The following is a 12,275-nucleotide window of genomic DNA, read 5'->3' on the forward strand; positions in this document are numbered from 1 at the left end:
TTAAGTAGACTTGAAATTTTGGAGCCACGTGTGTCTGCCGTGGTGAACGTGGCAGCTCAGGGCCCTTGACTTTGCACAAAGGTGACTAACCATTCCTCCCTTTCCAAGTACATGTTTTCTTTGAGGCTGAATTTTCTGCATAATCTTAGCCGTGACAACGTGTCAAAACTGAATGCAGATGTAATTACGGGAATCCAGGAGTTTGAGATTTGTAAAAAATGTCAAAATAATGCCACTCTTTTGGTTGTTTTTTTTTTTTTTACTATTTTTTGTGTTTCAGGAAATACAGTTATGCTTCAAAGCAGTATTCTTTAGGCTATCATGTAATGGATTGCTATTATTATTTTTAAGTGCATTGTTTAATATGGTAAATATGGATATATACACATCATGTAAAAGGTCTTTGGAAACCTCAGCTTGTAAAAGTGTGAAAAGTCCTGAGACCAGAGGTTTGCAATTTCCTTTTAATAAAAATTCCTTCTACCTAAAGGATATGCGGTGTGTCATTTGTATTAAGGAATGCACTATACTGTGCTTTGCTGTGTTACTTAGAGGTCTCCGGAGTCTTGTAATTCTCCTCCCTTGGGTTCTGATGACTGTAGTGTTTTAGGTGGCATGAGTTCAGAGTACTTTTGTTTTTTTAATTGATCTTTTGTTTGTTTGAAATTTTTTGTTAGTTGGCTTTTTATCTTTTTTGAGACAAGGTATAACTGTGCTGCCTAGGCTGACCTCCAGTTCCCCAGCCTGCCTCAGCCTTCTGAGTAGCTGGAATTACAAGCATTAACTGCCATGCCCAGGAATCTTACTTTTTGTAGAACAGTTACAGATTTACAGAAGAACTGAGATGAGAATACAAAGAATTCTCATATACCCTGCATTCACTTTCCCCTAGGACTGTGTTAACATCTTACGTGAATGTGGAACACCTGCCACAAACTCTGAACCAGTTTTGATGTATTATAAAGTCCAAAGTTTATTTAGATTTCTTTAGTTTCTAAATAATGCCTTTTGCTGTTCCAGGATTCCATCCAGGATGTCATGTTACACACAGTCGTGTTTCCTTAGCCTTTTCCAGACTATGACGGTTTTTCATACTTCCCTTTCATGAGAAACCTTTTGATGACCTTGACAATTTTGAGAAGTTCTGTTCAGATCTATCTATATGACCCTACACTAGAATTTGTCAGATGTTTTTCTTAGGATTAGACTAAGGTTTTGGTTTTGGGAGGCAGGGCATAGAGATAAAGTCCCAGTTTTATCACATGACATCAAGGGTGAGTCTTACTGATATGGTTTATGGCTGTTGATGTTGACCTTGCGCACCTGGCTAAAGCAACATTTGTCATGTTTCTTCACTGTCCTCCTGCGTACTGGAGGGAGGTCCCTGCACCGAGCCCGTACTTTGGGGAATAAACTTTAGAGTATTTCATGAATTATTTGGAACTTTTTTTCCTCTCACGTTACAAGATAGCATAAAGATATTTGTTTATTCGGTGATTTGTGTATCACAATGTGCACTCAGGAGAATTTATAATTTGGGTTATGGTTTACTCCAAATAGTTTTACAGCAACAAAATACTATTTGTTGAAAGTTTAGTTTTCCTTTGACTGTATTATTGCTGTTCACCAAAACATGTAATTTTACTACTTGAAATTGTGAGTGAGTACATGGGAAAAGGCAGTGAATACCAGGCATTTGGGGAAGAACAGTGTCTTTCTAGCTGGAGTGGTCAAGGAACAGGGTTGGGGCTGGGGTAGGAAATGATTAAGATAGTGGCGAAGTGCTGCTGGGCCAGTAGAGGCAGCGTGAGCTGAGACCGGCAATGCTCAGTAGTGGTCGTTCTGCTTGGCTGGGTTGAGCAGGGCAGTCATTAGTAATTACTGGGGAAGGAGTCTCAGAGGCAAGGGGAGAGACCCATACCTTCTGTTCACTTTTTGTGTAGCTTAAACTTTGTAATATTTGATTTTGGAAAAGGGATAGATTTGCTTAAAAGGAAAGCTTACTATTGGATTTGAGAAATAATAGAAAATAAAGATTATCTAGGTTGTGAAGAAGCCTGAGGGTGAAGTACATCCCTTGTTCTCTCTCTTTTTTCCCCCCATGTGCATTGCTCTTCTCTTTCTGTAGCTAAGGAATGTCTTAAAAGATTCTGGGGAGAGACCGACCTGGCAGAGGGAGAGAGAACTGATTGACAATGACAGGAGGCTAGAGGTGAAGAGGCCAGTTAGGTGAGGTGTGAAGTCCGAGTGTCTAGGGAGGCAGCAGTCGTGGTAGGGAATTATAGGAGAAACAGAACAGTGGAGGATCTGTCAGCATTTGGATTTGGCGGTAAGGCGGAGGAAAAAGAGATCCCTCCAGGATTTCAAGACAGAAAATGCTATTTTTAACCTAAAATAAAGGCAGAAATTCCTTGATCACCAGGCTCCTGTTCGGGTACAAATGTTTCACTGTAGGAAATTTCCAGATCCCCTTCCCACGTCGGGTGAGTCGGGGATCGGCAGTGATGGAAGTGAGCTCGCGTGCATGAAGGCAGTTGCCAACTCCTTCTGCTTTGTTTTGCAACAGAGTTTTAGGTTTGGTGTGGAGATAGCCTATGTGGGAGCTACTATCTTGGATGTCTGCAAGAGAGTGAGGAAAAAGACGCTGGTTGGAGGAAATCACCAGAGTAAGGCTTTTAACGTTCTTATATTTGCTACAAAAATTGATTGTGCTGTGTAGTTTGATTTGCCACAGAATTTGTGCTTTCTCCCCAAAGGTGGCATTCGAGGTGATACAAAGGGACAAGTCGCTCTGTTGTCCCGGACAAATGCCAATGTGTTTGATGAGGCTGTACGGGTGACTGAGGGAGACGTACCGTCAAGGATACATTTGATTGGGGTAAGAATAAATTTCTGTTGACTTCTTTATGCATAGAAGCATTGTAAACAAACATGGCCAATGAAAATGCCCAGCCTCGTTAGGATTTGTACAGGAGAGTTTTTCGTTTTTGCCTCTTTTCACCAGACTGGATCATGACTGAAGTTTTTATTCTTGGCAACTCTGATTAGGCTAGTGAAACATTACTGCAAAGTCAGATCCAGTAAGGATGGGGGATCTTTTCTTTAATTCTTTAGCAAATGAGTGCTCCTCTTACAGCGGGCTATGTAGTGAGGCTGCTTTCTGCTGGAGGCTTTTCTGACCATGCTGTCAGCACACGGGCAGCACCAGGGACTCTAAACCACTTGGAGATAAACCCTGGGTTCTAGCTCTGGCTCTGTCACTAACTTGTGTGGCTTGGGGCAAGTCACAACTTACTGCTCCTCACTCTCTCCATCTCTAAGACAGAACAACGCCTCTCCCTGACCTGTTTCACAGGGAGTTAGGATACAAGGAAGCAAAAGATGTTCATTTATAGAAAATATGTTTGAGGGCCTACCAGTTGCTAGGTACTCAATATATGTAGTCAGTGATTCATAATCAAAAGGTGTTTGATATTTCTTTTTTTTTTTTAAATAAAGATTATACATCCATGTGATAGAAATTTTGGAGCTAAAATGAAAAATTACATATAGCCCCAGTATTTCAGTGCTACTTCTCATTTTTGCTAATTATTTTTGTCTTTGTCTTTATAGTATATTTTTGCATAATTGAAATTATGGTATATAGAAAGATGTATGCTTTTGTCACTCAATACAAATGTATTTTTTTTCATTGCTATTGTAATCGCTTTATAATAGTTCATCTAGTGGATAGAGCATAATTTAACCATTTCATTATTGGAAGTGAATAGTATTTTTGGACTGTCGTCCGTCTTGGGTACGAGATAAAGTAAGCTGTTCTCTTTTCCTGTGCAGCATCCTCTTCCTACCTGTAGCATGTGTCATTATTGTGATTCCATATCTGCTTGTGAATTATAGTGTATCCTGTCTTATTTCACTGTTTTATTTGTCCTTCTCCAAAACATGAAAAACCCTTGGAGCGAGGAGCTCTAGGCATTCTATCTCCTGGGCCTGGTACCGTGTGAGGGCTGGAGCCCTAACCGGTGTTCAGCAGGTGCCGTTTAGGTAGAACAGGGTTACTATGGCACAATTAGCCCCCTTCTTCCAAGAGCAGATCTTTAAAATCATAAATAGTCTAGACCCACAAACACTCTTTATTTCCGTCTTACAAGAAACAGTGCTAAGTGTACCCACTCGATACTTTATATTCGGTTTTCTTCGTGGTAACCGTTCCCTATTCCTGGAGGTAGATTTACCTTGCCCTTTTATTGGTAAGAAAGCAGTGTGCTGCTAGCTCTCACCTTTTTTAAACACATAGGAAGAGTTTGAAGTAGTAGCTAAAATTTAGAATTTGATCATTCTGAGTTTCCAGGCCACACAGTAACCCAGGGCTGTGTGCTTGGTGAAGTTGCTCACTTAGCTTGGGTGTGGTCTGAGATATTTCCGAGAAACCATCTCGGGTAAAGATCCCACGCCTGCAGTAGATTTATTTTGTTTTGTTAAGAAGCAAAACAAAAATCCACCAAAAACTTTTTCAGGGGATTAAATCATTCGGATTGGACAGAATCATTGACATTTGGATCCTCCTTCAGCCAGAGGAAGAGCGGAAGAAACGTGAGTAGCCCTGGCCTGGAGCAGTGGAAGGCAGCACTCCAGCGACAGGGATGGGGACAGCTCGGGTTCTGCATCAGGGTTCTTGTCATCCTCCCGGAGAGGTGGCCCTTTTCCCTCCAAGAGAGGAATGCCTGAGGCCTCTTGTCTTCAGAGATACTGACAGATTTTTCTAGGTCCTTCTCTCAGGAGTCTCATTACTTTCCAGTATTGGTCCTTTAGGTTGTCTTCCCCTTCATCCGTCTTCCCGGGCAGCTTTACCCACTGACACCTCCGCACTGGGCCCCACGTAACCTCTGGTATTTCCATTCGCTTTTGTTTTCCTTCTGATTGCGCTATCTCAAATCCCTGTGAAGTCGGTAAGGCTCTCGAGCCTGGGGCTGTAGATCCTCAGTTGGAGACAGAGAAACCACCACCCTGACTGGCCTCGGCACACACAGGGAGCTAGCGATGCAGTCAGGACTGGAACCTGGGTCTCCCAGCTCCAAGAGCCAGGACGGCCTGCGTCCTGGTGACTGCACTTGTGTTCTCCTCAGGAAACCTCATCATTAAAGACAGATTCATCAGAAGATGGGTGCACAAAGAGGGCTTTAGTGGCTTCAAGAGGTACGTGACTGCCGCGGAGGACAAGGAGCTTGAAGCGAAGATTGCAGTTGTGGAGAAGTACAATATCAGGATTCCAGAACTGGTGGAAAGGATAGAGAAGTGCCATATAGAAGATCTGGACTTCGCAGGTAGGGAAAGCGGCTGTGTCTTCACTTCCTCCAAGAGTAGGAACAGATTTTCCTCTCGTGTTTCATGCTGCCTGAAGTGTCTGTGACCACGAGTGGCTGTGCTGTTTAAGAGGAAGAGTTAAGGCCCTGCGTTCAGTCCCCATCTCCACCTAAAATAAATCCAGAGGAGAGGGAGTGAAACAGGGCACTCACTCTTCCTTACGGGGTCCGCAGCACTGTGCCGCTTCCAAGCCAGCCGAGTGGGGTTTCTGAGTACAGCTCTGACGTGTCACTTCGGGCAAGCCCCACAGCCCCCTCCCGGCCTTTGTCCCTGCCTGTCAAGTGCAGAGAGAGGGTGGGTCAAGGTGCTCTGTGCCCTGGGATGTGATTTTTTTTTTTTTCTCAGTACCGGAAATTGAACTCAGGACCTTGCGCTTGCCAGGCAGGTGCTGTGCCACTGAGCTATATTCCCAGCCATTGGGGTATGATTCTTAATGGTGTTTCTGCAACACATTTGCTCTGCAGTGTTTCTTCTTCTGACTCCTCTTTTTACTACAAAGCTTCACGTCAGCAAGGACATCTTTTTCTTCTCTTATTTCTTTCCCTGGGAAGCCCCCATCTAACTGAGTGCTGTCTTTCTGTTGCAGAGTACATTTTGGGCACCGTGCACAAAGCCAAAGGCTTGGAGTTCGATACCGTGCATGTTCTGGATGATTTTGTGAAAGTGCCTTGTGCCAGGCATAATCTTGGCCAGCTTCCTCACTTCCGAGTAGGTAAGGAGACTGGTTGCTCCTGAGGTCTTCTCGTTTCAGCAGTCAGGGATTGCCTGGCTGCTTCCTTTTGACTGCCTGGATTTTGGTTAAATGGTGTGACCTTGTTCTAGGGTCCTTGTAGAAGAAAAAACCCAAACAAACAAAAAACAAAAATACCTTCTAGTCTTAAACTTTTGATTCCTAATGTGGCTTTTAGAAAAATCGAACTTCCACAGGGGCCACTGTCAGGAGTGTTTCCAGTTATGCTCACATCTGCCCTTTATCCTTGAGCTTTTTTAAAACATTCAATTGACGTGCTTACCATACTGGTTTTTTCTTTAGTTCTCCTTCTTTCATTAAAAAAATCATAAAAGATGAAATAGCACACTTTATCATTTGTCTGCTTTTTAGTAAATTTATACCCAAGCCTAGTTGTTAAACTCTAAAGCAGCAGTCCTGTTGTTTTGGTTTTGAATCTTAGAATAAAACCAATTGAAGTTTCTAAACAAAAAAAGCTGTTACCTATAGATTCAAAATTTGGAGCCTACCATATATTAAAATGATAAAAATATAAAAATACTGAACATCCCTGGTATTAAGATAGCCAAAAAGGGGGAGAGATGGCATGGAACCCCAGTTGGAGTGGCGTGAGGAGAATAAGTGAGCGTAGAGCGATTATCGTCTGCTTTGTGTTGGGGAGGGTGCTTGGTGGAGATACAATTTATATGCCAAATAATCTGCCTATTTGAAGGGTACAGTCCAGAGGCTTTTAGTCTGTGGGCAGACCTAGTGCTGTGTGGTGCTAGGTACTGAGACCGAGAGGTGAGAAGTAGAAGGTGGGTAGAACGGACTTCCTCATGTGTCTTTTTCCCCCTGACTGTCTTGTGACAACTTAAGACAGTTCCAGACTGGACGGAGCCCATCCAAAGAGGCAAGGTAAAGAAATGGAAAAAGCGTGGGTGTCAGGTCCCACTATGGCCTTGATTTGCAGTAGCTTCATTCTGTGGGTGACTGGTGTTGGGAGGAAAGCTGGCAAAATGGACATTGGTACTGCATTTGATACCTTGCAAATGTTGAATAATCAATTAACAGATACTAGGGCTTTTTTTTTTTTTTTTTGGTGCTGGGAATTGAACTCAGGACCTTGTGCTTGCCAGGCAGGCGCTTACACCACTGAGCTATATCCCCAGGCCCTTAGATACTAGGGCTTAAAGGTTAGTCTTCCAGGTTTCTGCTGTCGATGTTTGTCGGAAAACTTCATATATACAAGCAGCAAATCTTGCTTAGCTTCGGGAGGAATCAGTGAGGGTTGTAAAGATTTAGGTGAGATCATAGTTCTTTTAAGCAGGCTCTTGAGTTATGTTTTTCCTTTCTTTAGAGTCATTTTCTGAAGATGAATGGAACTTACTATATGTTGCAGTAACTCGTGCCAAGAAGCGTCTCATAATGACCAAATCACTGGAAAACATTTTGACTTTGGCTGGGGTAAGGACTTGCGGGCATGACGGGTTGAACCATATTTGAACGTTACTTGGCTTGAGCGAGGAATCAAGCTGTAGCCCTTCGCAGGGCTTCGGGTCAGAAAGTTACATGAGAAGGGAGGGCTTCAGTGTTAGGGGCCCGTCACGAAAGCCAGAGCTGTTAAAAGTGTGGCTCCTCTCCTGAGTTTTTTTCCTAATTCAGTTTTTAAAGGTCGGTTAAAAGTATCAACTCTTTTTTTTTATGTATTTCTTAATTTCTCTTTGCTCAGTTCTCAGCATATGGGAGGAATTTGGCAAGAATGTTTTCTGCATCTAAACTTCCTGCCTTTCGCTCCCTGTTCGTTTGGAAATGGAAGCTGTTGGTGCCACCAGGAGACTTTTTTTTTTTTTTGTCTTTTTGAGACAGGGTCTCGCTATGCAGTTCAGGCTGGCCTTAAGCTCACTTTGTCACCCAGGCTGGTCTCTAACTCGCAATGATCCTCCTGCCTCAGCCTCCCGAGTGCTGGGATTACAGCCGTGTGCCACCACGCCCGGCTCACCAGGAGACTTTCGGAGGAAGTAGCCCTAGTCCTTCCCAGGTACCTGGAGGAGTCCAGGCAGCTGGCCAGGGTCATTGGCTAAGATGCAGGAAAGGGAGCGGGTTCCCATTGTAGGACTCTTTTTTGTTGTTGTTTGACTTAAACAGTTGAGTCTTTTCAACCTAGTTGGAAACTGAACTACACATTTCAGCTACTTAGCGTGTCTTTCCTTGATCTTTAGATACTGCAAAGTCTAACGTTTGAACTTCATGCATAAAATGTAATAGAAATACTCCTTCTTCCTTAAGGATCTGCAGAACGTGAGATTTTAGATGGCAGGAAGATTTGTATTTGTATAGGGCTAGGAAACAGGTATTTTAGGTGTTATAGGCCATGCAGTCTCAGCCCTGGGGTTGAACCACAAGGAGCAGCCATGGATAGTACGGTATTGGATTAGTGTGTTGGGGTTACAATAAAATTTAATAGGCAAAAACAGGCACTGGACTTGACCTACCCGCAGTTTGTGGACTTTGGTTTAGATCCAGGTGTGACTTTTCCTAATCTCTCAGCCAGTACTCCAAGGAATTAAACAGAATAATAATACTTATGTACAAATAGCTCCTACCTATTATGTGATTTTTTTTTTAAATACAGACTTTGATTTAAATACTTTTACAATGTGTTTTCTCATAAACACATTTACATAAAATGTGTTTATATAAAACACATTTTACAATGTGTTTCTCATAAAATGGTTTTCTCATTTCTCATAAAATGGTTTATGGTTTTCTCATAAAATTACTTTTCACTAGTGGTTAAACCTTTAACAAAAGAAATTGTCAAATTGACAAGTTTTTAATAGAATATTATACAGTGGTGCTTAGTTCACAAACTGAGTTCATTCCACCCACCCTTAATCCCAGTGTCAGACCCTGAATCCACATTCACACACCCTAATCCAGCCACCTCTGAAAAGCCCCACCTAAGACGAAATGAAGCTTTGGGAGGACATCGAGATACAAGCCATAATGATGTCAAAATGCTTTTTTGGTAGTGATTTGTTTAAGTCAGAATCCAAATAAACATTTGGCTGTTATTCTCATAAATTATTTAATTTAGAGCCATCCAATACTCCTTCATGTCTTACTTAACGCTCCATAGTGTGGAAACTGGGTCAGTTGTCACGTGGGATGTTCTGCATTGTAGATTTGCTTCCTGTGTAGCTGTGTAACTTGCTCTGCCATTGCCTGCCCTGGGTTTCCTGTAACTGCAGTTAGCTGTGAAGGTTTGCTTTGACTCAGGCCTGATTTTCTGCAGAGGTGCTCAAAGGCGTGGAAGATGCTTATGCCTCATATGTCATCAGGAGGGGCCTAGTACTTTGTCCTTTTAGTGAGTGCTGAAGGAGTCCTCATCTCTTTAGCAGACAGAGCTAGCAAATCCATATTTTTGAAAAGAAATATAATCAAGGGTTTGTACTGATAATTCTAATCTCAATATTTAATATAAATGCTTATTATTAAATATAGTACAAATACCTAGAGCCATGTAAAGCAGTTTAAAATGATGAAGTGCCATCTGGTCAGGAGATGGGATTTGCCACCCATCCGGATCTGTGCGGTGGCCGCTCCCACTGGTCGCCCTTCCTGTGAGGGTAACCCCCGGCCCCGTGGTCAGCAGCAGCACTGGCTCACTTGGCTTCATGGTACTGTTTGTTCATTGGCTTGTTTTTTTCTGACACCAGAGTGAACGCAAGACCTTTACACTGAGCTGTATATCCTCAGCCCTTTTTTTTTCTTTCTTATTTTGAGGCAGAGCCTTGATAAGTTGCCACGTTGCCCAGTCTGGGCTCAAACTTGGATCCTTTTGCCCCAGTCCCCTAGACTGACTTTTTTTAAAGCCAAGTGTGCATCGCACACACCGTGAATACTGAGAACGAGACATTTTCCTCATGTGCTCTCATCATTCTTTCAGTTTGTAAAGCTGTACTGTCACGGCAAGATCAGAGCCATTAGCCTTCTACTATCATGATTGTCCTACAGTTCATTTCAGATTTAACACTGAAAGATTTTCACTTCTTTTATACTTGAATATGTTCTCTTACATTGAAAATTATGGTTCCTAACAGTATGCATTGTTTATACTATCATATATATTTCAAAATAATATTCAAAGTAATACCTGTATTTTGATTGATAAAATATTGACTGGAATTCAAGACTTTTAATTGCTCCATCATCCTGGGCATATATATAGTCAACTAAGGATGCAGGGTCAGAATGCTACATCTTTTTCTCTGTAGTTTTATCACTAATTAAATATGCAGTTGGATATGTTTGTGTGTAACCCACTCAAGGATTGTGTCCCTTCTTTTTCATTTAATTATTTTTTGAATGTGTAAAGGCCATTTGTTTTCAAAGTCTTGACTTTGACACAGGAGTCCCTTTCATCCATGTCCCCTTCAGATTATTCCTTCTGTCCACCATTTGTAGCTACTTCTTAAAAAATCACTTATTAATTTACCCTTCAGTGTCTTTCTGTAAGTACCAAAAAATCTGTATGTATTTTCACAATTTCTTTTTCCACAAAAGATGGCGTTCTACAGCTGTTGTGTACCCCTCTGTCACTTAGAAGTATTCATGGAGATCACTGTGTCACTCTGTAAGGCCTTTGCACTCCTGCGCGGTGGAGCATTCCTCCGTGTCAGTGTACCAGGGTTGTTGCCGCCCCCACAGATGCACGTTGGGCTGCTTCCAGTCCTTTGCTTGCTAATGCCGGGGTGTTGGAATCTTACCTGTGAGTCATGGTTTGTTTTGCCAGTGCATTTCGGGATGCATTTCTAGAAGTGGAACTGCCGGGATGGATGAATGTGAGTGTGATTTTTCTAGCTATTTCACAATTCTTCAGGGAGATCATATTATTTTAGAGCACCACCAATTATACATCCCTTAAAAAGTCTGTTTAAGGTGAACTTCTTTGAACAGCTTGTCAGTTGGTTGCTGCATGCATTTTACGGGGAGAGTGAGTTTTCCCCATAGAAGAACAGGACTCAGACTCTAGAGAAATACTTCGCCCTCAGTGAGGCTGAGTTGGAAAGTGTTGTCTGCCCACAGGGGGCTCTGAGGAAGCCTGGGAAGACTGCCTATTTGTGTGAACAGATGTTCTAAGTCTGAAAGATCTTGTTTGAGGTGGAGTACTGCTGCTTTTTATTTATCACAGTTTGTGCATGTCTAGGGACATCTTGTTTCAGGAGTGGCTAAGTTTAACCTCTGTCAGAAAGGCAGGCCACAAAGGATGATGTCTGTGGTGTGTGGGTGAGGGTGGTAAGTCCTACTGAGAAGGGTAGGATCATGGATGGTGGGAAAGACAGGGTGAGCACTGTTTTCTGCTACCTGAACTGAAAAGCCATTTTGATCTCCTTTGGAATATTAAACAGACTGACCCTAGGTTAGTCTGCTTGGTGTTGCTAGAATGAAATACTTGTGGTAGGCTGTTTTATTAAGTCGGGAAGTCAATTTGACTTAATTGGGGTGGCTGGGTGTTCGAACAGCATGGTGCCAGCATCCTGATCCGGGCTGTCTGGCCACATTACATCATGGTGGAGAAACAGGGCAAACTGGTTGCATGCAGAAAAGCCAGGTGTGTTGTAAGCGCCTAACAACTTGCTGACACTACACAACAGCCAGCTCTCGCAAGAGCTCAGTCCTCCAGACCAGCACTGAGCCCTTCCGAGGCAGCGCTCCCGGGACCTAGTCACCCGGCATTCGTCCCTGCCACTTAAAACTTGTACCTCTCGACCCAGCCGTGCTTCCCGGCCTGGCTCACTCCCAATTCTTCCACTCACGCTTTCGTGATTGAGGACACATTACTTAACCAACCTGTTTTCTTATCTGTAAAACTGTCATAATGAAAATAACCGCACCTCAAAACATTTTTTATGAGTTAGGTAAATGTTAACTTTTGTTCTATCACACAGAACTGTTACATTTTGATAGAATCAGAGTGACCTTCCAGGGCTCTACACAGCCAGACTATGTTCATAGTACATACTAGGTATGATCAAAGTACACAGTGAATGTTTAATTAAGTTCATTACAGTAAAAGACACATTGTCATTAATCCTCTTCAAAACACTCCCCGACCGGCGACTCACTCCCGGCCTCGTGGTTTCCCGGAAGGAGGGCTTCCGGCGCACAGGGAGCCACGGGTGGGGAGCGCCAGTCT

The 12,275-nt window shown here is 42.8% G+C and overlaps 1 protein-coding gene across 4 annotated transcripts in view; it reads left to right on the forward strand.

Annotated features, from left to right (window-relative positions):
* Fbxo18 (F-box protein, helicase, 18) overlaps positions 1–12,275 on the forward strand; it is a 44,189-nt gene that overhangs the window by 26,350 nt on the left and 5,564 nt on the right. For all 4 annotated transcript variants that reach the window (XM_005383853.2, XM_005383855.2, XM_005383857.2 and 1 more), the window contains 6 exons: positions 2,567–2,666; positions 2,757–2,878; positions 4,518–4,593; positions 5,127–5,324; positions 5,951–6,076; positions 7,434–7,540. In XM_005383853.2, the coding sequence (XP_005383910.1) occupies positions 2,567–2,666; positions 2,757–2,878; positions 4,518–4,593; positions 5,127–5,324; positions 5,951–6,076; positions 7,434–7,540 (729 nt within the window). The remainder of the gene's footprint in view (positions 1–2,566; positions 2,667–2,756; positions 2,879–4,517; positions 4,594–5,126; positions 5,325–5,950; positions 6,077–7,433; positions 7,541–12,275) is intronic.

This window comes from Chinchilla lanigera, unplaced genomic scaffold, assembly GCF_000276665.1.
Source record: "Chinchilla lanigera isolate Chin_1 unplaced genomic scaffold, ChiLan1.0 scaffold00020, whole genome shotgun sequence".
Lineage (NCBI taxonomy): Eukaryota > Metazoa > Chordata > Mammalia > Rodentia > Chinchillidae > Chinchilla > Chinchilla lanigera.